The following is a 23,742-nucleotide window of genomic DNA, read 5'->3' on the forward strand; positions in this document are numbered from 1 at the left end:
TCTGGAAACTGAGTCTTTAAGAATCTGCTTAGGCAAAGCTCCTTCACCTAGGAAGACAAAGGAGACCAGTCACTTGTACTTCTATGGAAGTTTCTGAATGGAGGAAGTCAGCCATGTCTGGAAAGAAAAAGATTGGAAAGAAATCTACCTTGAATCAAGGCTGTAGTTTAAGTTAGATCTTAACCATTAGAATAGTGGTTCCCAGACTTTTTAACTGGTGCCCCCCCTTACCCCTGTCCCTCTGCCCTCCCCCCACCCCCAAACTGGGGGTAGGGGCCGGCGGTGGGATTGGGGCTGCGACTGGCGGCAGGGCCGGGAGTGGAGTTAGGGTCAGGAGCAGGGGACAGTGCAGGGCTGGGTGGTGTTCCGTCCCCGCCCTCCTCCTGTAGGGACTGGCCTGGGACCCTCTGTACCCCCAAATGTTCCTCCATGTCCCCCTAGGGGTCATGCCCCACAGTTTGGGGACCACTGCGTTAGAAAGCATATTTTTACTTTTATTTGCTTGTAACCACTTTGTCTTTATTCCTTTTACTTGTTGTCAACTTTAATAAATAGAGTCGTTCTCTTATGGACCTTTATTACTTCTCTAAATGTTCCAAGAGAGGGCTGGACATTTCCAGGCAGACAGTTTGGGGGAAGGTTGGGACTGGAGGTGTGGTGTGGTCACTTGGGTAATAGTCACCGAGGCTGGTGGAGACTAGAGTGTGGCTGTGGTGTAACAAGCAGGCTGTTGGATTCAGAGTTGCTGAACCAGGGCAGCTTAACACCCCGACACTCAGTGGAAGCTTGTATGCTGGCTGGGAGCATAGAGACAGGGAGCTACAAGAACAGAGCTTACTAAGACTCTTGTGCTTACAGGACAAGTGGTGACAGAACCTGTCACTGATCTGAATTTTGACCCAAAACATGACAATATCTCGTGACATTTTGATTAAACACTAGAATAATATAAACTTAACATGGCACATGTTAAAAGCTGGCCAACGGAGAGCTCTATAATTTTAATTGTAAATTGGAGATCATTATTGAGCAGGTATTTCTAGTGGGGTCCCTTGGGGATTTGTTCTTGGGACTATGCTATTTAAGATTTTTATCAGTGGCCTGGAAGAAAACATAAAATTATCACTGATGACCCAACAATTGGGGGAGTGCAGAGCATAATAAAGAGCACAGGTCACTGAATCAGAGAGATCGGGATCGCTTGATAAGCTGAGTGCAAGCAAACAATATCCGTTTTAATATGGCTAAATGTATACATCTAGGAATAAAGAATTTAGGCCATACTTACAGGTTGGGGGACTTTATCCTGTGAAGCAGTAACTCTGAAAAAGGTTTGGGGGTTGTGGTGGATAATCAGCTGAGCATGAGCTCCCAGTGCAACACTGTGGCCAAAAGGGCAAATGCAATCCTTGGATGCGTAAACGGGAATCTTGAATAGGAGTAGAAAGGTTATTTTATGTCTGTATTTGGCACTGCTGCAACCGCTGTTGAAATACAGTGTCCACTTCTAGTGTCCAAAATTCAAGAAAGAGATTGATAAATTGAACAGGGTTCAGGGAAGAGCCAAGAGAATAATTAAAGGACTGGAAAACATGCCTTCCAGCAATAGGCTTAAGGAGCCCAATATATTTATTTTACCAAAGACAAGATTAAGGGATGACTTTATCAGTCTGTAAGAACCTACATGGGGAACAAATATTTGATAATGGGCTCTTCTTGCTAGCAGAGAAAGATGGAACATGATCTAATGTCTGGAAGCTGAAGCTAGACAAATTCAGATTAGAAATAAAGTATACATTTTAACAGTGAGGGTAATTAACCATTGGAATAATTTACCAAGGATAGTGGTGGATTTTCCATCTCTGGCAATTTTAAAATCAAGATTGGATATATTTCTAAAAGACATGGTCTAGGAATTCTCTGGGGGAAGTTCTATGACCTGTGTTGTACAGGAAGTCAGGCCAGATGATCACAGTGGTCTCTTTTGACCTTGGAATCTCTGAATCAGATTAAAAAAAAAATCACCTTCTAAATCAAGTTTTTGTACATGAGGGGAAAATGTCTGGATAATAGCCAAGAACATGTATCTCATTTTATATTTAAAGCAAAAAGCACCCTCCCATGTCTCACCAACACTTTGTCTGGTAAATTTTCCGGGAAGTAATTACCCTGGCATTAAATATTTCAATGTTGGAAATTCCAGGTGGATTGGTTGTAGTTATACAGTATATAGAGGTCAAAACTGGTTTTATAATAGAAGGCTAGCTGCAATCTATGGAGGAGTCTAGCATCTCTCCATTGTGGGGAAACTTTCTCCCGTCAAGAACTCAGATGTATTGTCTTAAATGAAAAAACCCAAAACATTTATTTGAGAAGTTCAACCTTAACTACTAATTCATGGCTTTATAACAGTTTGTTTTTAACTTTAAAGTGCAATCCTAGATAAACAAACAAAAAGAAGTTAAAGTAGCAAGTACATATTAAGGGTACGTGTTAACTTTCAAGAAAATTAAAGTGGCATATTAGGACACAATATTTGTAGTTAATTCGACATTTTCAGTTACTAGTATTTTTTTCTGGAAATGTTTGCTTAGTGGTATGATTGCCTAAAGAGCAATGAAAAGGCATACTATATTTTAGTTTGATAGTGACTACTTTTAAATGGTCAAATTTTACTCCAGACCAAAACAAAACAAAACAAAAATAGTTGGGAAAAGGAAACATCCAAAATATTTTAGATTTAATGTTGTTAAAATTAATTTATATTAGAAATTCTCTAGTAATTTCATGGGAAAAAATATTTCCCCCCAAAACTGTTCTTTACATTGTATATCTGAAAGAGGTGAACTAAAAAAAATTAAATTCTGCCCTCAGATGCAGAATTTAATAGAATAACACTAGTTAGTGCTAAAATATTGTACATATGTAGCTGTAAATGTGTAAGATTTGAACACTACTAAATTTCTTTACAAATCTCAAACCAATAAACCACTTTTTATAAAATGTATTTAACTTGTTGTAAAAGCAGAAATAGGTTTAGTTCCTTGAGAATATTTGTACAACCAGCTTTAATAATTGACTTTATTCTGAAAAAGTAAATTGTTAAATGAGTCTTTGCAAATTATTTATAATTGAAATGCAATTAATCATCCAAACCAGACCATAACACTGCTGTGTTGGGTCATATTGCTTAATTGATGTTTTCTCCAGCTGTAACTTTCTTTTCATTTCATTTGCAATTCATACTCACTGTCGTTTGCCCATTTCTCTTCCTTGCATGATTGCCTTTTTGTTTATCTTCATACATTGTGTCTTTATTTATAGACTACGAGATATTGTAAACCTCCTCTCTGCTTTCTAAATTCCCGTTATACATGCTAAATCCCCATTTTATGCAGGTTTTTGATAAATTTACAGAAAATATTCAGTACTTTAGTCTTGGATTTATTCATACTGTGACAGTAATTGGTAGAAAACTGTTTCTTGCAGCTGATAGGCAAGCAAAAAAAAAAAAAAGGCATTTGGGACAAAGCTACCACATGCCAGAGTGCTGAGGATCCATCAGGATTTTAAGAAGTGTACTTACATTATTTAAACCTCTGTTGAAAAAGGAATTGCAATACTGTATGTTTGTAGTACGCATATTATGGAATTCATTTACTAAACAGTGATTTTTATGTTAAAAGTGTAGTATCTATTAGGCTCAACATTGTTTTTGCTGAGGCGGAATAGTGTCAGAAGCTTTTCAGAGAGCAGAAAATAGCAAACACTGTGACTTACATGTTTGAAAACTGGATTTGAGTAGCTCTTACTGCATTCTAAACAAGAACATAGTTGGGACTAGAAAGACAAGCAGTTTTAACAAAGAGGTTTTAGATCTCATTGTCCACTGAGGGAGTTTTTGTGTCAAAACAAAATACAATAAACAGAATTATACTTCAGTTTAACACTTCAGTGCCCCTGATGTACAGCAAACTTCCTGAAAAGCAGTAGCTCTGTGTGCCTACATACAAGCCAAGGACTTCAGTCCTCAATGCAGTCACTCATTCTTCTTTTACGGGCATTAAATTCACATTCAAAAAGTACAAATATTACAAAACATATAGTTGGTGTGAACAAAGTTATGGAATGCAATTGGCTAATTCTTTTGTTTTGACTGGTTAACGTTTTGTGATATAATTATGTGTAGCATTGTAAATATATTATAGTAGGTCTCTTAATGTGTTCAGTAGGAAAACAAAAGTATTTTGGCTCTTTTCTGACTCGTGTATATGTACTAAAAATGATGACAAACACTATATCTAGAAGCAAAGTGCCAAACTCCAATCTGGACTGATGAGGAAAGTAACAACCCTTTCTAAATTGAGAACTGTGTTTAGGTCAGTTGTGTATATTTGCATGGTAAACCTGAATCTGTGCAGTTTCCAAAGGTATGGTGTGCACAGGACAATTTTCACATCCCACTCACATAATGGGTGAGATCTGAAATGAGTTTCAAAGCAGATGCATTCTTCTTTGAGTGTTTGCTCATGTCAATTCCATTCTAGGTGTGCGCGCACCCACGTACGCAGTGGTTGGAGATTTTTGCCTTAGCAGTATCCGGACGGTCTGCTGCGACGCCCTCTGCAGTGCTGATCTCATGTGGTGGTATATCGGGCGCCACCAGCGCTATGCCCTCTCAGTTAGTTCTTAGCACCCATAGTGGTTAGTCGGCGCGCCTTTCCTTGCTTAGCAAGGACTAGCGGTTTTTCTTGTCTTACTGACTTTGAGCCTTAGGACCTTTGTAAATAGTTTGTTTATAGTAATTAGTTAAGTAGTTGTTAAGTGTAGTTGATAGTTGGGGTACGTCTACACTTACCTCTGGGTCCGGCGGCAGGCAATCGATGTTCTGGGATCCATTTATCACGTCTGGTTTAGACGCAATAAATTGATCCCGGAAGTGCTCACTGTCGACGCCGGTACTCCAGCTCGGCGAGATGAGTACGCGGCATCGACGGGGGAGCCTCCCTGCCGCGTCTGGACCCGCGGTAAGTTCGGACTAAGGTACTTCGAATTCAGCTACGTTATTAACGTAGCTGAATTTGCGTACCTTAGTCCGAAGTGGGGGGTTAGTTGGGACCAGGCCTTAAAGTCCCAGCGGCAGTCTTACTGGTTTAAACCCTTCATGGACTGCAGCAGGCCTATGCCTGTGAGTGACCCCACCCCCCCCCATAGCAGCTGCCTTCAGTGCTTGGGGGAATCTCACATCCAGGATCCGTACCAGATCTGTAAGAACTCCCGGCCCAAAACCCAGAGGAAGAATGACATTCGTTTTTGAGGGGTCTTCTTATGGAGTCTGCCCTTTGCCCAGCTTCTGAGCCATTCCACCAGGTCGTGCCAAGCATCTTGGCCTCCGTGTGCAGCGCGCCACTGGCACCGAGTTCTACCCGGCACTGTTTCCCATTGCCAGTGCCTAAGAAGAAAACGAAAAAGCACAGCTCCCCAGCACCGAGCAAGAAGGCCCAAGGTTCATCTAGTAAGGGACCTGGGCCAGGCTGCCAGGCTACTCTGAAGCCACGTGTTCGTGCCTCTCCGGTTAGGGCCTCTAGCCACTTAAGAAGTCTGGCACTGACTCTCGGGAGCGTTATGGGACCCAACCCCCTACCGGCACCATTGTCCTCCCAGGCTCCCCGGCACCGAGAGAGGACAGGTTTGATATTGATAGAATTGATATTAAAAGTATTTATGGTTCTTAGTGATTTTTTTGAGCGTAAGGTATTCAAAATGGAATGTGTAACAGACAGACGGATGTGGGCTAAACAGATTTATCACTAAACACTCCAAAAGTGGATGTAAAAAGGTGAACAGAGCTACAGCATCCAGGAATTTAAAATCACACACAATCTAACCCACCCTGATCCCCACATCCCGACACACCCAATCCTGAAACGATTGCTCCTAGTAGATGTGTGGGGGGCATCTGCATGCGTTTGGCGTGTCTGGCCTTGGTTTGGACAGCCTGGGGCCTTTCCTGTGCTTTTTAACCTGCTAATTCAGGTGGCCGCAAGGAGAAGCCACAACTAATGTCTAGCCACGCTGCACTGGGGGTGTCAGAAAAAAGGCTAGTTTTTGCAGGTGATTATTTTTATCCCAAAACAACTGGAAGCTCCGTCCCTGAATATGTCGCCCAGATAGCTTACGAAGTCCTGTCTTTCAGAGATCAGAGGTGGGAGAAGAGTCTTTAACAAAACAGTAACATCCATAGTTCCAGGCCTACACACACACACACTACGCAGCATATCGCTGAAAATCCACTATCTGCCAGATACTCTCCAAGTGCTGTCCATTTGAAGCCAGTCTGAAGAATCACTGGGGGAATAGCTCAGTGGTTTGAGCATTGGTCTGCTAAACCCAGGATAGTGAGTTCAATCCTTGAGGGGGGCCATTTAAGGATCTGGAGCAAAAATCTTTCTGGGGATTGGTCCTGCTTTGAGCAAGGGTTTGGACTCAATGGCCTCCTGAGTATCAATATCCCTTCCTGATATTCTATGACTTGATTCAGAGTAAGGTCCTTACCATATCCTTCCAACAGCATTACTGACCAAACTTTTCAGGTCAGGAGCCTTCCCCCAAAGTCCAACAGCTGTTTCCTTTGTCATCTTAGGTGCAAAGGGGGAAATGGACAGGGAGAGAGAGAGAGGGGTGTCTTGGAGTGTTTGCCCCCTCACTTTTAAAGTTCATTTCCCCCCTTTCAAATGCAAGTTCTTGAGTGTGATTTCTAGGTAAAAGTTCTGAGCCAGGCAGCACGAAGTCTTCTGGTGAAAAGTCTCATGCTGTTTTTTCTTGGCCCTGTTTGCTGAAATGCAGATTCTCTTTGTCCCCTGCATTCCCTTTTAAGATCTGCTTGACCCATTTTGCTTAATTGTTGCTACGTGAGTTTGAACATGCCCTATTAATATTATATTTAGGGGGGATTTTAATAATTTTACACACAACGTTGCTACATACATTTCACCATAATATTATTGACCAGTGAGTTATTAGTTTTCAAATAGCTCTGTGACACTCCCCAGGATACAATCTTCACTGTTGAACAGTGGTGCCCCCTTAACTCTCTAACCTGGGATGCCTTTTACACAGTTTTGTGGTCAGAACAGTTACACCTGGCCTGCTCACACAGCCTTCAGCATGCAAATTTACTCCCAGCTAAATACATGAGCACTCTGACCAGCTACTCATGAATTACATACAGGACAACACCCACAAATTCTTAGTCCCAGTTTTGTTCCCCCGGAAATGTGCATCTTGAACTGTCCAGTACGCTAATGAACAATGCACGCTTATAGAAAGTCCATCATTTCATCAAAGGAAATGATACATGCACCAGTCTTGTTATCCTAAATTGACTTTCCCCACACACTTTAATTCAAACACACTGGTTAAGATAAAACAATAAAATAAATTTATTAACTACAGAAAGATAGATTTTAAGTGATTAGAAGTATTGATGCATAAGTCAGGATTGGTTACAAAAGAAAATAAGAGTAATACACAAGCTAATATCTAACTTAACAAGCTAAGTGGCTTTAAAAGCAAAGGTTTTGTCTCACCATACGATGCTGTAAATTTCATAGACTGGGTCTCCTTCCAGCCTGGGACCACTCCCCCTTAGTTCAGCTCTTTGATAATCGTTGATGTCATGAGCAGAGAGATGGGAGGGGGAGAGGTGAGTTGGAGGTCATGGTCTCTCATATTTATATCCCTTGCCCTTCTTTGAGGATTACCCCCAACTGGGGTGTAGGTAACAAGCCACGTCTTGTGGACATGAAGTTTGAAATATTCATGTGATGCAGTGTAAATTTCTTATGCACACCTTCCTTCCTGCCAAGGAATACCCATTTTAAGTAGGTGATTGTCCAATTAATTATGCTTCTACATGGCTGGGGGAGCCAGTGTGTCTTTGTCTCTGAAGAACTGGTTTGAGCCTGCCTTTCTAACTCTAGCAATGTTGTACAGTAGAAACTTTACATTAAATGTTGATATGCATATTTTACCAGAACAACAATAATGTTCAGCAGATTATGGGTTTTCAAATGATAGCTCATACAGGGCATACTTTGTACAAAATTTATCAGTATTGTAAAAGTGGTGACCATAAAAGTATAGATCCTCACAAGGTGTATTTTGTACATACATTTTTACAGTATGTTTAGGATGTGAATACAAGGGTGAATCCAGTCGCAGGCATCCTTTCAGAGGCCTTCAAAGTTGCCAAATGTGGCTTTTGGCTTGTTTTGAATTTTAAATGGCTCAGTGGTTTTGTAGACTGAAGACATTTCAAGACTTGTAAAAACAGGTTTTGTTTAAAGATTAGTGGAATTAAAGCTCCGTTTTAGCGTAGGAGTGGGGGCAGAAGTGGAGGGTAAAAAAAAAAAAACAAAAAAACAAAAAAAAAACTTCTTCAGGACTTATCTTCCTCATTCCCTTTGGTCAGGACCAAGTGTGACTCCCCAGTTCCTTCTTACTTGCCCTTATATTTAGGTGGAAAGACTGGTAGAACCTTTAGATGCTGAGAATTCAATGGCTTGTCTATCTCCTAGTAGCATATGTAATAGTTAGACATGACTAGCAACTCAGAAATAATGTAAGTCTCAGAATGAATATCTACATTTAAATTCTGTGATCCCAATGGCCCAAAATAAATTGACAGATTGTTGATGGCACGTGGAACGTTTCCTTGGAGAAGAGAGTCTGTATCTTCCAGATTGTCTCCCAGAAAAATAGCTTGATTTCTATCTCCGTGACAGATGATCATGGACATCCATCTCCTCAGAAACTATTTTGAGCCCCACCCACCAGAAGGACATAATTTTGGAACTTGTGACTCTGGTAATCAAATTCCTGGAGATGAGCCCAAATCCTATACATCTCATTTGTAAATAATTAACAAACTCATCACAGCAGTCAGTCAAGGTCACTAATAGGGCACTTAAGATTAATCAGAACATGTGCTACCCACATGATGTCTGCTGGGCAGTTCCATTCAGAGGCCATGGCTGAGAACAACAGAAGTAACATCTTGGAATATTATAGCTTTTATGTTTTGTCCACATACAGTCCTTGTATTGAGGACAGCAGGCAGCTTCTAAGCTATCTCCTCTCCAGGCTCTGCCCCCACCTACTTTTTTAACTCCCAGAGGTCACTATTAAATGATCGTGGACTCCATGCACAGCAGACAGCCAGGGAATAGCAGAGAGCTAGGGAGTTGAGAGCCCCTTAAAAGCTTATAGTACCTGCTGGTGAGTGAATTTACTTTGGTTCAAAATGAGGCGATCAGATGTGCCACAGTGCCAATAAGAAAACCCTAAAAATCCATAAGATTCCTCATACTTGCTGAGGGAATGAGAAAATGGACTGTGACATTGGTATAGATGTGCTCCTCTATTGAAATACCAAAGAGGATGGCTGGTCTGTTCAACAAGACTGATTATACTATTGATATAGTCAACCCAAACCCAAAGCCAAGGAGGAGCATATAGCCAGCCATATAAGAGCACTTCTTGAGCTACTAGGTAAAACTTGAAGCCCATCACTTCAAGAAATACCCATGTTGGACCAGCCACGCTGGTGTGCGCATTCACGTTAAAGATTCTTGTTCTTCAGACTTTCAAGGACTCCAACAGCAATGGTGAGCTACCAACTCAGAATTCATCTGTGAATTCTGCCATAAAGTCCGGGGGTCTCTACATCAGCAGAACAATGAAGTTTTTGATCATGCCCAAGAACACAGATGCTCTAATAAACTTGTTTCTATAGCTAGCTTTCTGTCAAATAAGGCATTACTTTTCAGGTTTCTAAATGACTGTGCAACATTACTGGTGCTGTTATAATGGCTGTTATATTTCACCCAAGAGTTGACTCCATTTCAGTGATGGAAGAAATGTTTCAGTAGGGTATTTTGAAGCTTTCAAAAGTTTATTTATAACTCAATAAATAATAATCCTAACACTAATCCTTTGCTTAGGAGGTTTCTTGTGCTCCAGATTTCAGGCTGTGGCCTGATCATCTTTATTTTGATCCCATTTGATTCTGTGGCAAAACTTTCATTGACTTAAATGTCAGGAAGTTTTGGCCCTATGTTTTTCTGTAAAAAGTGAAAAGTACAGAGTTTTCTCTGTTCCTCTAATCATTCCATAGACCAGGAAATTCTTAGCTTTTGTTGGAATATTTCACTGTAAAATACAGTGAGTTAATTACAGTATTCAAATCTCAAATTTATTGTAAAGAAATAATTTGAAAACATGAGTTTTCCATATCACCCATCTCTAAGCTTGTTTAATTTTAGATATAGATGCTTCAGTTTGCTTTTAAAAGAACAATTCAGAGACATTAAAATACAACTGTCATAATTCTGACTGAAATTGTTAAATTTTTGGTGATTTCACTTTAAAATACTTGATTGTTCAGTCAGTCAGAAATATATTTTGTAAATTACAGACCAGCAATGGAAAGGGAAGTAGCACACACATTATATTAGTATTTCCAAGAGCTTGACTCTGCATTCATCAATTTAAAATAACTTGCCGGGATTGTAGCTCCTAATAATGGAAACTGTGTTAAGTAGCTCAAAGTCAGAGTACTGCTCAAGCACTTCATACAGGGCCCAGTCCTAAAAAGTGCTGAGCATCTCCTGTAAAGCTGAGTGACCTTCAGCCCCACTGACCTTAAGGGTATGCAGTATTTACCAGGATCAGATCATCTTCCCATTAAAGTCAATGGCAAACTCCATTGCTGGAGCAGAGACCTAAGGAATTGACTCTGAAGTGCTGAGCACCCACAGCTCCTCTTGATTTCAGTGGGAGTTGCAGGTGTTTAGCACCTTAGAAGATTAGATAATAACACATTATTAAACAACTGTATATATTTTGGTCATCTTTATGATTCTTCTCTTCCTAGCTAATTGGTTGCATTGATATCAGAGCCTGTTTGCTCTATCACCAGTGTCAGTGATTCTTGCTGTCCAAATTAGTGCAACGGCTCTGTCCAATGACAGTACTTACATAAATAGTACATATAGAGTTTTACGTGGATCACCCATATTGTTCTGAGTGCTTAGTGGAAATGTAAGAAGATAGGTCCCTGTGCAAAGAGCTAGTGATATAAAGAGACAACATGCAGAAGCAGGTGAAAGGAAGCAACTCAAGATTAAAATAATAAATAAATTTACTATTTTCTTTTTTAACTCGCTGTTTGTATTTTAATTATGGTAAATAGTTTATTTAATGTTCCCCCCTCTTTTCTAGTTTAGTCCTTAATTATGTTCCCCCAATCCCTCACCGATTCACATCAATCCTTAACTACCCAACCCTTCAGAGATAAAATTTTTCTATGTATCACTGTTTTATTATGAAACATTGAAGTAACTGGTACTGTGTATGTGCCAGAAGCTTGATTAGATAGTAGGATTTGATATATTAAACATAAAAGCTTAAATAATTTAATAGATAAATAAAAGGGAATATCCAAGGCACCTGAACTACAGTCCTGCATAAACAATACTCCTAAATCATATATTCTGTAGAGTTTGTGGCAAGCTAGAAAACTTTATTATAGATATGAACGGCTGATTTTATAAGCAAAGAAAAGGGAGCAAAATACAGTGTATGGGCTCTGCAATGTCTTTTATGTCTCCAAACAACTTCTGTTACAGGTAGTTTTACACATTTGTTTAATTGAAGGTAAAGGTAGTTCAGTCATTGGGAGGGAATACAGCTGTTAGTTCATCTGAGCTGAGACTGGAGATCAAGATAAAGGTGGCAAATTGTCTGGAAACAGTCAGTTGGCAAAACCGCTCTGGAGCTTGTAGAGTCTATCTGTGCATCAGTGAACTCGATTTTCTGATGAGGACCAGCATTGACTTCCTAGTGCAGTAAACCAGTCATTCTAAGTCCGTGTGGGGACAATAGCTGGTAAGGTGACCATACAAGAACCTCGAGTATCTAGCCAATTTATTGAGGTTGCAGATGTCAAGAATAGATCTTACTCCTCCTTTGAATTTGGGAATCAGGAAGTACCGGGAATAAAAACCTTGACCCCAGTGCTTCACAGGAACTTCACCAGGCCAAAGCCAGTAAAGAGTGAACCTGCTCTAAGAGCAATATCTCATGAAGAGGTACATGGGGGAGGGTGGGAAGGAGGTACCTGCACAGTAATGGGGCAGTTGAAAGGACCTGTTCCATCCCGCGTATCAGCAGCAGCCATACTCTTCTTGGAGGAAGAAGAGTCTCCACGAGGCCTAGAGTGGTACTGATTGGTCTTATGAGACCTTTTCTTTGGCACACTCAAAGGAGAGTGATTTCTGCGCCTCTTTGGAGAGGCAGCGGCTGCGGAGTGTGAGCTAGCAGCCACTCTCCGAAGTTGAGGGCAACTTCTGATATGACACAGGCCTCAATACCAAAGCAGGCCTCATGGCCTGCTCGAGCAGGTGCCACCTGAGTCGGTTTTGTGAACGATTTACAGATTGAACACTGCTTTTTGACATGAGCCTCACCTAAGCAGAGCAAGCATCTTGTGTGAACATTGCTGGGGATAGTCCTGCCCCCACACACAAACAGCCATTTTCAACCATGGTGAGGGCATCACCAGGGAAGAACACTTAACTAGCTAACTAACATTAATACTAGGGTACTACTAACTATATACAACTAGAACCACAAAGTCCAAGGATTTTGTGAGGTTAAGAACTGCACAGCGCTCTCACTCCAGCTATGGGCGGTAAGAAGGAACTGTTGAAAGCTGTGGTGCACTAGTTGTTATTTTAACAATCTATGATGATATTATTCATTAGTGAATATAGCTGACTTTCTGACTTCCTTTCACATAACATAGCATCCAGTTAATTGGAACACTTTTAAAATTTCTGTTTGAACTTTATTCCAGTGTTTTCTGAAATATTGGATAGGTTAATAGCCCCTAAATACAATTAAACTTCTTTTTTCTTATCTATTAGAAAGGTCCAGATGATTCTTTGTTTTTTCCAGGTCACTTTTTCCAAAAAATAAAATTAATCAAGTATTAGCGTGGCTTAGTAACTTCCCTATAATAACAAACAAGAGGTCTGGTCTGAGAACAGATAAACACTTCAGTTCCCTTTGGTGTGGATGGGAGTTGCAGAGACTCAATGTAATAAATTGGCCTAGTGTTTGATTGTCTCCCTCTAGTGGCTGTTCTCAGTGACTACATAACCTGCTGATATTTCACAGCCAGTGAAAGCTCAAGTAGCAGAAGCTTATGATTTTGATGGTGACTGCTGAAGGGTTCCAGATTTCTGCCCTCACTCCTTGTGTCACTTTATGCAGTCATGGTTCAGTACACCTTTCATGATTAAGCCTAGCATATGTACTTAGAAGCGTGGCAGCAAAATCTCTCTTTTTCAAATGATTACTTTATAAACAGTATCTTAACTAATCAATAAAACCTTAAAAACAAGGTGATATTGACTTCTTAAAACTATATGCAAAGAGGATTTTTATTGGCTCTCAGAAGAATAAGCCAGTAGCATGAGTTTGTTTGCGATAGTTGAACCATTCTGTTTTGAGATACATCTCATACAAGTACCTTAGTGCAATCTCTTTATTGTGAAATTGCAACTTACAAATGTAGAATTAGTATTATTTTTTACATAACCGTGCTCAAAAACAAAACCATGTAAAACTTTAGACCTACAAGACGACTCGTGAAGGGGCATATGAATGTTTAGCATATCTGGCACGTAAATACCTTGCATTGCTGTCTACAATAGTTCCATGCGAATGCCTGTTCTAACTTTCAGGTGACGTAAATAAGAAGCGGGAGTAGCATTATCTCCCGTAAATGTAAACAAACTTTTGATTGGCTGAACAAGAAGTAAGACTAAGTGGACTTATATGAGGTGAATTGAAAAATACTGTTTCTTTTGTTTATCTTTTTTACAGTACAAATATTTATAATAATATAAAGTGAGCACTGTACACTTTGTATGCTGTGTTGTAATTGAAATATATTTGAAAATGTTAAAAAGATCCAAAAGTTTATAATAAATTGGTATTCTATTATTGTTTAACAGTGCAATTAAAACTGATTAATCGTGACTATTTTTAATCTAGTTAATTTGTTTTGTGTTAATCGCATGCATTAACTGCGATTAATTAATAGCCTGTGTCATTTGTGTTTAAGATCTATTAATGTCACATGAAGATTGGGTTCATTTTGAAATTTAAACTATAGCATATTAAACTGTGACACTTGAGTAGGTACTTGCGTTTGCTTCACATATGTAACCCTTGCAAGGGAAGTTTCTTGAACTACCGTAATGATGTCCTCATTACAAAATTTATGTGAAAGCACTCTAGAATAAATGTACAATTTCATGCACAGCAAACTGGATATGAATGTTATTCCTGATTTATTTAAAAAAAAAAAAACCTTTTAAATTGTGCAAGCAGGCTTTATATTAGGAAATGGAATAGCTTTAAGGCAATTTCTGCCCCCCAAAATCAGTATCTGATTATGAAGAAGTACCTCTGTAACCTATAAAAGGTCTTAATTTAAATCCCAGAAGCCTTCTGTATGATCTTTCTTCAGTAGATAAATATGTGAATTACTTGTAAGCAAAAGTCCGCCGAAGGAAAACTAAGGGACAAAGCAAACCCAGACCATTGTTGTCAATTAGCATCCTATCCACATCACGGATGCAGAAAAGATGTTAAAAGCCACCAACCCAACGGCATGATGATCCCTCAGAATCATGACTTTGAGAAGCAATTTTCGGAGTTTGGCACCAGGCTCTGATTCTTACAAGACTGGGCTGTGTTGTACAGAGGATGAATACTGGGGGAAGGAGCCTCAGTATGCCATTACTTGTATTTGTTTTATGAAAGCATGCATCAGAATTATCCAATAGAAGAAACATGTTTAGTTCAAAATGCGTAATTTGTCATGTATGTAAACTTTATATAGCTGTGTAAAATACATGGATCACATATGGGCTGGTGATATCCATGTGCTGAATTACGTTCAGTATGCACCTTTCTATGTCCTCAACACCCAGCCCATTATTCCATCTCTGCCAAGACTGCAACATGTCTGAGCAGCTTTTTTTAAAGAGCTGTCCTTTTAACTACAACAACAAATCCTCTCCACCTTCAAGGAAGTGGAGGAAAATATCTTCACTCCTCAGAGATATGCTGGCTCAGACCTAGTATCTTTTCAAGATCAAACAAACAAACAAAAAGACGCCCTGTGCTTTATATCAGCAAAGGTTGCTCTACTCATAACATACCTACCACAAAAACAAGGAAATTAATACTCCCCTCCACCCAATGACATGTATTACTACATAGAACAACCACCAAACACTATAGACTACATGTTAAAACCTTAGCTCTTTCCCCATGCAGATGCTGTATTTTCAGGACTCCTTTCACAAACTTGCTTCCTCCACAGGTCCCATATTAGTTAAACTAATTGCATTTGTCATTATATGTACAATTCCTGCTTATATCCAACCTTTAGAGGTACGTGATGGCTTTCTTCCTCTCTCATTTCCCCACCATTGAAGCTACTGCTCCATTTATTTTATATGGGAAAAAATACTTAGCAAAATGCCTTTTCTGCAGCTGATGAAAGGAACATGGAAGTTACCTCTTGTACAACATGCTATGGCCTGCCTTCTAGGCAAACCTGACAAATCAGAGCACATCAACACCGCACTCCACACTGACTTCCTGTCTGATTATGGAACCATTTAAAGATTCTGGTCCTTGGCCATTAATGGCCTTAATGATATTTGAGTGTGGCAGATACAGTTTATGGGAAAGCTTCAGCAGACAGTCCTCAGTGTGACATTCTTAATGCAAGAAACTCTGCACAATGAACTGATATTGAAATACTGTGTTTTCCGATTTGTTGCATAATCTATGAATGACTTGGGATCTTAAACTTTTAAAAATACGTATTAAAAGTTTAGCAGTTTGAATTGTAATCTCTAAATGGCCATCTTTCCCCTCTGCATGATGATCCTTCATTTTAGTCTGTGGGGCTGATTTATATTTGTGAACATAAAAAGTAACATTTGTTCAAATGAAAGCATATGTAATAGGGTGATAACCCTTTCACAGCATATGTGGGGTAAATATTGGCCTGAGAAGCCAATTAACCTGCCTGCTTGCACCTGGAAGGTGTGCCAGGCCTGATTAGAAAGAAGGTCCAGGGAGAACAGGGCTTGTTTCCATAAAGAGCTGGGTGAGCCCACTTGGGGAGAGGAAACTCCAGAGAAGAGGAGTTAGGGATCTTCCCTTTGTCTGAGAAGCAGCCTGATAGAAGGCCATGAAAGAAAAAGGGGAGAAAACCAGACGTGCTTTTCCAGGATAGAGCTAGAGACCTAACTGGAGCCTGTCTAATGTCCTGGATAAGGGGAGGAGGGTGCCAGGCCCTGGATCATGGCGTTGATTGAGGTACAGAAGGACAGTGTAAAACAGCAGGGGCACACCTCTGATGAGGTGGCTGCCAGTTGAGCCTAGGTGGGCTGAAGGTTTGTTTTTTGTATACATTGCAGTCCTGAAGTGTGGCCCCAGAAAGGGCACAGGACTCTAATGTGGTCTGGACAGAGAAGGCAAAAGAATAATAGAGGGAAACTGAACCAAGGGCTCTGCATTGTCACAGCTAGTCAAGAAGGGGATGTGTTGGGGCAGCAACTTTGTCATAGCATAATCTGCTTGGCTGTTAATGTTACATAGATGTATACTTTTAAATGTAATCTTTATTTATGTTAATAGGACAGACCATTCCAGAGAAAAGACTAGTAGAAGCTGTAAATCAAGAGGAGTATAAGTATGAAGTGGGCGACCTGCCAACAGAATGGGAAGGTAAATGTTTGGGATTTTGTTTTTATTTTCATGTAACCTTGAAAGTACAAAATGCTGAAAATTAAATTCAGTAGAATACCTGACTCTACACACCTGTTTGCTCTTTGCTGAGATCTCTTCGTTTTGAGGCATGAAGACTAAAGTAATCATATCTAGCTATTGTGAATTCTGAAAGTATCCACTTTTAAGCACAAGTAAAATGATGTGTTTGCCTTTAAGAAATGGGTCAGTACATGAAAATGTATGTATAGTTTGCATGACCATGATTTTGATTTTCTCCAACCAGTTGTGAAAATGTTTAAGAGTGAGGGAGCAATCTGACAGAATGACCCTGAAAAGAATGTATCTGGGCTAAAACCTTTTCAGGGCATGTCCTCGCTGCAGGTGATTGGTGCCCATGTCAGAGTGGCCACACTCAAATTCCTGGGTCTGCACTCGCTCAGGTATCTGGCTAGGACTTCTGGGGACACATCCCTAGTGCTTAGCGCTGCAGTGAGTTGATGCTCTATGATTCTTTCCCAGTTAATTGTGGGACAACTTGTCTGTCCTTCTGTGCACACAGCAGGAATTGTGGGAAGGCATTAGAGGACTATCAGCTTTTGAGTTGCTTAGCCTGCACCTCACACCAAAGGAGGCAGGTTACCAGCTGGAGTGAAAGCAGCACTTGGGCTTTTGCCTACACCCAAGATTGATCTGTTAGTTTGCATTGAAAGCAACATCTAAACTGAGGTCAGAGTTTTTTGTGTGGTCAGAAGCCAGGGTCAACACTTGAGTAGGAGCCTGAGTTAACTCTTCAGTGAAGATATATAATTAGAGATGACTTCCAACATTGTCAAACCAAGGGTGTTTGTTTAGCTTTCTACCTTGAAGAAAAAAACATATATGAACAACCACATTTTTATTACCTGCATTTGCACCTTTAACACCACACTTGCTCATCCTTGTAATTGCCATAAAAAATTCTTTGTGACTGGCAGCATTGATTTGGAAGGATGCATGAAGGTAAGGGAAAATGGGAAAAATAAATAGGTAATTGTCATTTTCTTTTTAAATACAGAGCCTTTCAGGGAATAGGAAGAACAGATTCAAACCACTCTGTTTCCCATCCATTATTTGAACAGAAGAGGTGTGCTGTGCATCTTGTTTATGACAGATAAAGTGCAAAAAAATTTCAAAGAGCCCAAAATATGAACAATGGTGCTAAGTGGATTTTTCAGTTCTGTGTCAGTTGAAATGTTAGCAGCTGAAATGTTGTGTTATGGAACTATAGATGACTGAAATAAATGGAAAGGGCCAAATCCTGGCTCCTCTAGTATAAGTTTAGAGGTCCCTGTACCACAGCAGGATCAGTGTGGTTTTGCTGCGTCGGAGGGGCCAGATTTGGGAAGGGCTGGTGAATCAGCCCTACACGGATTCTGGTTAGTCTTTCTACATTAAGTGGCCTCATGGAAGCTAGTGAATTTCTGAAGTGAAGCAGAGCTTGATTATGGTGGTGTCCTAAATCCTATTACCCCATTTAAATGTGTTGTTGTTCCTTGGGGTGATAGTAGCAGGGGACACCACGCAGCAGCTGGTTGGTGGGTGACCTGTCACTCCTTTGTGTAGTCTGGGCTCTCCCCTCAGTTCTGGCCCACTGCTCCCTGTCTTCAGGAGGGTGGGGGTCTATTTCAGAGAAGGGAGATCTGTCCCTACCCACCCAAGCAGAGGGCCCCAGTTGACACCATTCCATCAGAGCCAAGATGAAGGGCGACAGTAAGGGCCACATCAGAGTCCTGTGCTGAGGTGATTTTGGTAAGGGATCCCCAGAGCAGCAAGATTAAGAGCTAAAATGAAGGGGCATGTCACATGGTTTGAACTGTCATTTCAAACCATCTGCATGCTTGGTACCCAGGGCTGTGAGGCACCTCACTACCACCTGCCCTTGGCATGAGGAAGCCTCATTTGTTCCTGCTGTGGTCAGCTCCCCAATTCCACCTGCCACATGCAGCATTAGCACTCCCCTCTGGGCCCACAGCCCCACTATCTCTCTACAGTTGAGCTATAGGCACATTCAAGTTTCCGAGCATCTCCCTGGAGTGTCCAGGGTCTGTTCTGCTGGACATTTTGCAGATTTCAGATTTACTGCTTCCAAAGAAGCAGAACACTGCAGCTTACCCTTTTCACTTCTGATCACCACTCCTCTTCACACAGAGCATTCAGATTCATAGATTCATAGATTCTAGGACTGGAAGGGACCTCGAGAGGTCATAGAGTCCAGTCCCCTGCCCTCATGGCAGGACCAAATACTGTCTAGACCATCCCTGATAGACATTTATCTAATCTACTCTTAAATATCTCCAGAGATGGAGATTCCACAACCTCCCTAGGCAATTTATTCCAGTGTTTAACAACCCTGACAGTTAGGAACTTTTTCCTATGTTTATAGTGAAAACACATTTATTCACTTTTAGTGAAAAAGTTTATTTAATGAAGTCTATAGATTCAAGTGTTAACAAGTAGAAGTATTGGAAACAAATGGTTACATATAAAACAAAATCATAATATGCATTCTAGAGCCTAGACTTATGTAACTATAGTAGAACCTCAGAGTTCTGAACACCTTGGAAATGGAGGTTGTTCGTAATTCTGAAATGTTTGTTACTGAACAAAATGTTATGGTGGTTCTTTCAAAAGTTTACAGCTGAATGTTGACTTAATACAGCTTCGAAACTTTACTGTGCAGAAAAAAAAATGTTGCTTTCCCTTAATTTTTTTTAGTAGTTTACGTTTAACACAGTACTGTATTTTTTGTTTGTTTGGTTTTTTGTTTTGTCTCTGCTGCTACCTGATTGTGTACTTCCCGTTACAAATTAGGTGTGTGATTGACTGGTCAGTTCGTAACTCTGCTGTTTGTAACTCTGAGGTTCTACTGTAGATACTTTCATGTCTTAGCCCTGGTCTACACTACGAGTTTAGGTCGAATTTAGCAGTGTTAGATCGATTTAACCCTGCATCTGTCCACACAACGAAGCCATTTTTGTCGACTTAAAGGGCTCTTAAAATTGATTTCTGTACTCCTCCCTGACTAGAGGATTAGCCCTGAAATCAACCTTGCTGGGTCAAATTTGGGGTAGTGTGGACGCAATTCGATGGTATTGGTCTCTGGGAGCTATCCCAGAGTGCTCCAGTGTGACCGCTTTGGACAGCATTCTCAACTCAGAGGTACTGGCCAGGTAGACAGGAAAAGCCCCACAAACTTTTGAATTTCATTTCCTGTTTGGCCAGCGTGGCGAGCTCAGAGGTGACCGTACAGATCTCATCAGCAGAGGTGACCATAGAATCCCAGAATTGCAAAAGAGCTCCAGCATGGACCGAATGGGAGGTACTGGATCTGATTGCTGTATGGGGAGAGGAATCCGTGCAATCAGAACTCCACTCCACCCCAGAGGACTGCCCAAGCAACAGAAAGCTGGCATTCAATAAGTTTTGAAGTGCAGTGTGGCCTTGTCCTTCCCTCCTCCACCACCCCACCTGGTGCTTCCATCCTCCCCCAACCCTCCCGGGCTACCTTGACAGTTATCTCCCCATTTGTGTGATGAATTAATAAAGAATGCATGAATTTGAAACAACAATGACTTTATTGCCTCTGCAAGTGGTGATCAAAGAGGGGAGGGGAGGGTGGTTGGCTTACAGGGAAGTAGAGTGAACTAAGGGGGCGGGTTTTCATCAAGGAGAAACAAACAGAATTTTCACACCGTAGCCTGGCCAGTCCTGAAACTGGTTTTCAAAGCTTCTCTGATGCACAGCGCGCCCTGCTGTGCTCTTCTAACTGCCCTGGTGTCTGGCTTCGCGTAATCAGCGGCCAGGTGATTTGCTTCAACCTTCCACCCAGCCATAAACGTCTCCCCCTTACTCTCACAGATATTGTGGAGCACACAGCAAGCAGTAATAACGATGGGAATATTGGTTTCGCTGAGGTCTAACCGAGTCAGTAAACTGCACTAGCGCGCTTTTAAACGTCCAAATGCACGTTCTACCACCATTCTGCACTTGCTCAGCCTGTAGTGGAACTGCTCCTTACTACTGTCCAGGCTTCATGGGATAGGCTGGGGTAGGTGTGACCATGCAGTGCTGCCGGCTAGGAGAGCAGCCTGAGGCAGAAGCCTCCAGCTCGCATGATATTCCAGGCGTCACTGAATCTCCATGAGACGAAACTTAAAGAAGAGAATGACCTGGAGTCACTCCCATGTCTGCCCAAGCGCCCCTGACCAACCTCACCGAGGTTGGCTGGGAGCACCCAGGAGACGACGGCTAGCAGTCGTACTGCACCGTCTGCTGCCGCGAAGGCAAGGAGCTGCTGCTGTGTAGCAATGCAGTACCGCGTCTGCCAGGAGCACCCAGGAGACTGACAGTGAGCTGAGCCGGCTCCATGCTTGCCGTGGTATGTCGTCTGCGCAGGTAACCCAGGAAAAAAGACGAAAAACGATTGTTTGCCGTTCTTTTCATGGAGGGAGGGAGGGAAGGAGAGGGGCCTGACGACATGTACCCAAAACCACCGTGACAGTGTTTTTGCCCCATCAGGCATTGGGAGCTCAACCCAGAATTCCAATGGGTGGCGGAGACTGCGGGAACTGTGGGATAGCTACCCACAGTGCAACGCTCTGAAAGTCGATGCTAGCCTCAGTACTGTGGACACACTCTGCCGACTTAATGCGCTTAGTGGGGACACACACAATTGACTGTATAAAATCGACCTAATTTCGTAGTGTAGACATACCCGTAAAGAGCAATGCTGACCCAAAGTCCTTCCAGGGTTTTTATAACAAGGCTTGGTTGTGATCGTCCATTCATGAGACAGTCATTCTGTCAGTTTGCTTTCTCGGTGAAAGATCCATGCAGTACCCCTGTAACCTCCAGTTCTACCCCAACAATCCTTTGCCTTTACTCATAAACTGGATACTCTCCTACTGTTTATTTCTTCCTGTAAACTTCATCTCTTGAAGATTCCACAATCTTCTGGCTATCATTTGGTTCAGTATGCAACAGGTATCTATTGTGAGACGTACAGTGCCTGATACACACATGACCAGACAGAGGGATAAGTGTCTGTTTCTTCCTGCTTGAAAGGAACCTGTCTGAGACTTGTCACGTACTTTCTAGTATAGAGACAACTCCTTAAACATTAACCATACATGCATTTTGCAGTGAGTGTAGTGACCTGTGGGCTATTGACTCTTGGTAGAGACCTCACATGCCACCCTTTAGTGAATTATTATGCACATATCTGACTCAGGGGGTCCCTATAAAACCCTGTGTATCCCCTGTGCCTTCTGCCAGTTGGCACCAAGAGATTCCTGGGATACCATGCTCAGGCAGGCATTTGTTACACTCCATTCATCTTTTCAAGATTTTCTTCACTACCCTGAGAACTAACAATATTGTATTTGTCATGGACCAGGACCCCATTATGCTAAATTGTAACTGGGCCAGCTGCCTCCCATTCACCCCCCCCCCACCTCCTTGGCTTAAGGTCACGCTACTGGCAGCCTGCCTCACTTTCTCCTCCTTGGACTGTTCAAAGAAATCATCCCTTCAGGTTTTTTCTTGATCAAAACCAACCCCTCCCTAGGGACTTTGTTTTATTTGCAGTTTATTTTATATCAATAAACCAAGTCCATTCTGAAGTCCACACAACACAAGGTTTCTCTTCCTCCTCCCAGGCCTTCCTGCCTGGAGCCTTTGCAGTCTCTCCCCTGTTAGGTCTGGGTCTTTCCCAGCTCTCCCTTGCTGGGGCAAATCCCCTGGTCTCAGGATATTCCCTGCAGGAGCCTTTCCTCACTTACTGCAGACTTGCCACAGCTTCCCCCTTCACTGCAGCCAGCTGCTGAGCTTTATCGGGAAATACCTGATTCAACACAGATGTGCCTCATTCTGTAACCAGGGCTGGCTAGGCCCCAGCCCTGACGGAGCAAGCCACCTTGTTACGTAGGTCCTGTACAAACACAGAACAAAAACAGTCCCCGCCCCAAAGAGCTTTTAAAATAAAAACTGAGATGCTGATGCAATTATGTGACTTACGGAGCTGGGGCCTTAAGCACGGTCCTGTGGTGACTAAACCTTAATTTGGTCCCAAGATGGAAGATTTCTGTCCCCTCACCTTGTCCCAGGGGTTTCCCCACTGCAGAGCCTGTTGTCTTGAGCTGTGTATTGGAGAGGATCTAAAAGAACAGGGCATATGATGAAAAATGTTATGCTTAGAATGATGTGTAAACAGTTTGAAGGATTCAGTCTGCTACTATGGTCACCTCTGAACCATGCAGCGCACAACCAGTGTTCCCTTTGGCCCAAGTGTGACCTGTAGGTCAAATGCAGCCAACAGTGTTTTACAGTGTAGCCTGCGGCCATTGCCATCTTTTATGTGAACATGTGACCCACAGAGGCTGTTGGTGCCAGCATGAAATGCTCGGTCTTTATCTGAGCAACCAAGCTGTATTCCATGCTGGGACCTGTAATCTCCATGAATTGCATCTCTGTGTTAAAGATGAGGGCAACTGCAATGTATTCCATTTATGAACCAGGTGCAAGTCGCAGTCTTCTGGTAAGCAGCCAATATAGCCGTCAGTTAAGCAAAGTTCGGGCACAGAGCTGTGTGAAAGAAGATAATTTTGTTTCGTGGAGGATTTTGCTATTTTTAAAATTGGTTTAATTCCAATTTGGAACAAACCCCCAAAATGTCAGTCTTCTGCAAAAGGTAGTGGAGCCCTGACTCTGAGGCAGTTGGCAGATCCTGGAAGTTTTGAGGTCCCTGTCTCCAAGACAGTCTAACAGGCGGGTTGACAGTAAGCCAGGTGGGTGAGTTGGTGTATCAAAATCTGCCTG

General features: G+C 41.7%; 1 protein-coding gene across 2 annotated transcripts in view; it reads left to right on the forward strand.

Moving 5' to 3' along the window:
* The window catches only part of NDUFAF2 (NADH:ubiquinone oxidoreductase complex assembly factor 2), a 135,962-nt gene that overhangs the window by 62,602 nt on the left and 49,618 nt on the right, over positions 1-23,742 (forward strand). The window contains exon 2 of one of the 2 annotated variants that reach the window (XM_008174482.4): positions 16,795-16,884. The exons of the other annotated variant lie outside the window; for it this stretch is intronic. Coding sequence (XP_008172704.1) covers positions 16,795-16,884 — 90 coding nt within the window. The remainder of the gene's footprint in view (positions 1-16,794; positions 16,885-23,742) is intronic. 2 annotated transcript variants of the gene reach the window in all.

Source organism: Chrysemys picta, chromosome 6, assembly GCF_011386835.1.
Source record: "Chrysemys picta bellii isolate R12L10 chromosome 6, ASM1138683v2, whole genome shotgun sequence".
Classification (NCBI taxonomy): Eukaryota; Metazoa; Chordata; order Testudines; family Emydidae; genus Chrysemys; species Chrysemys picta.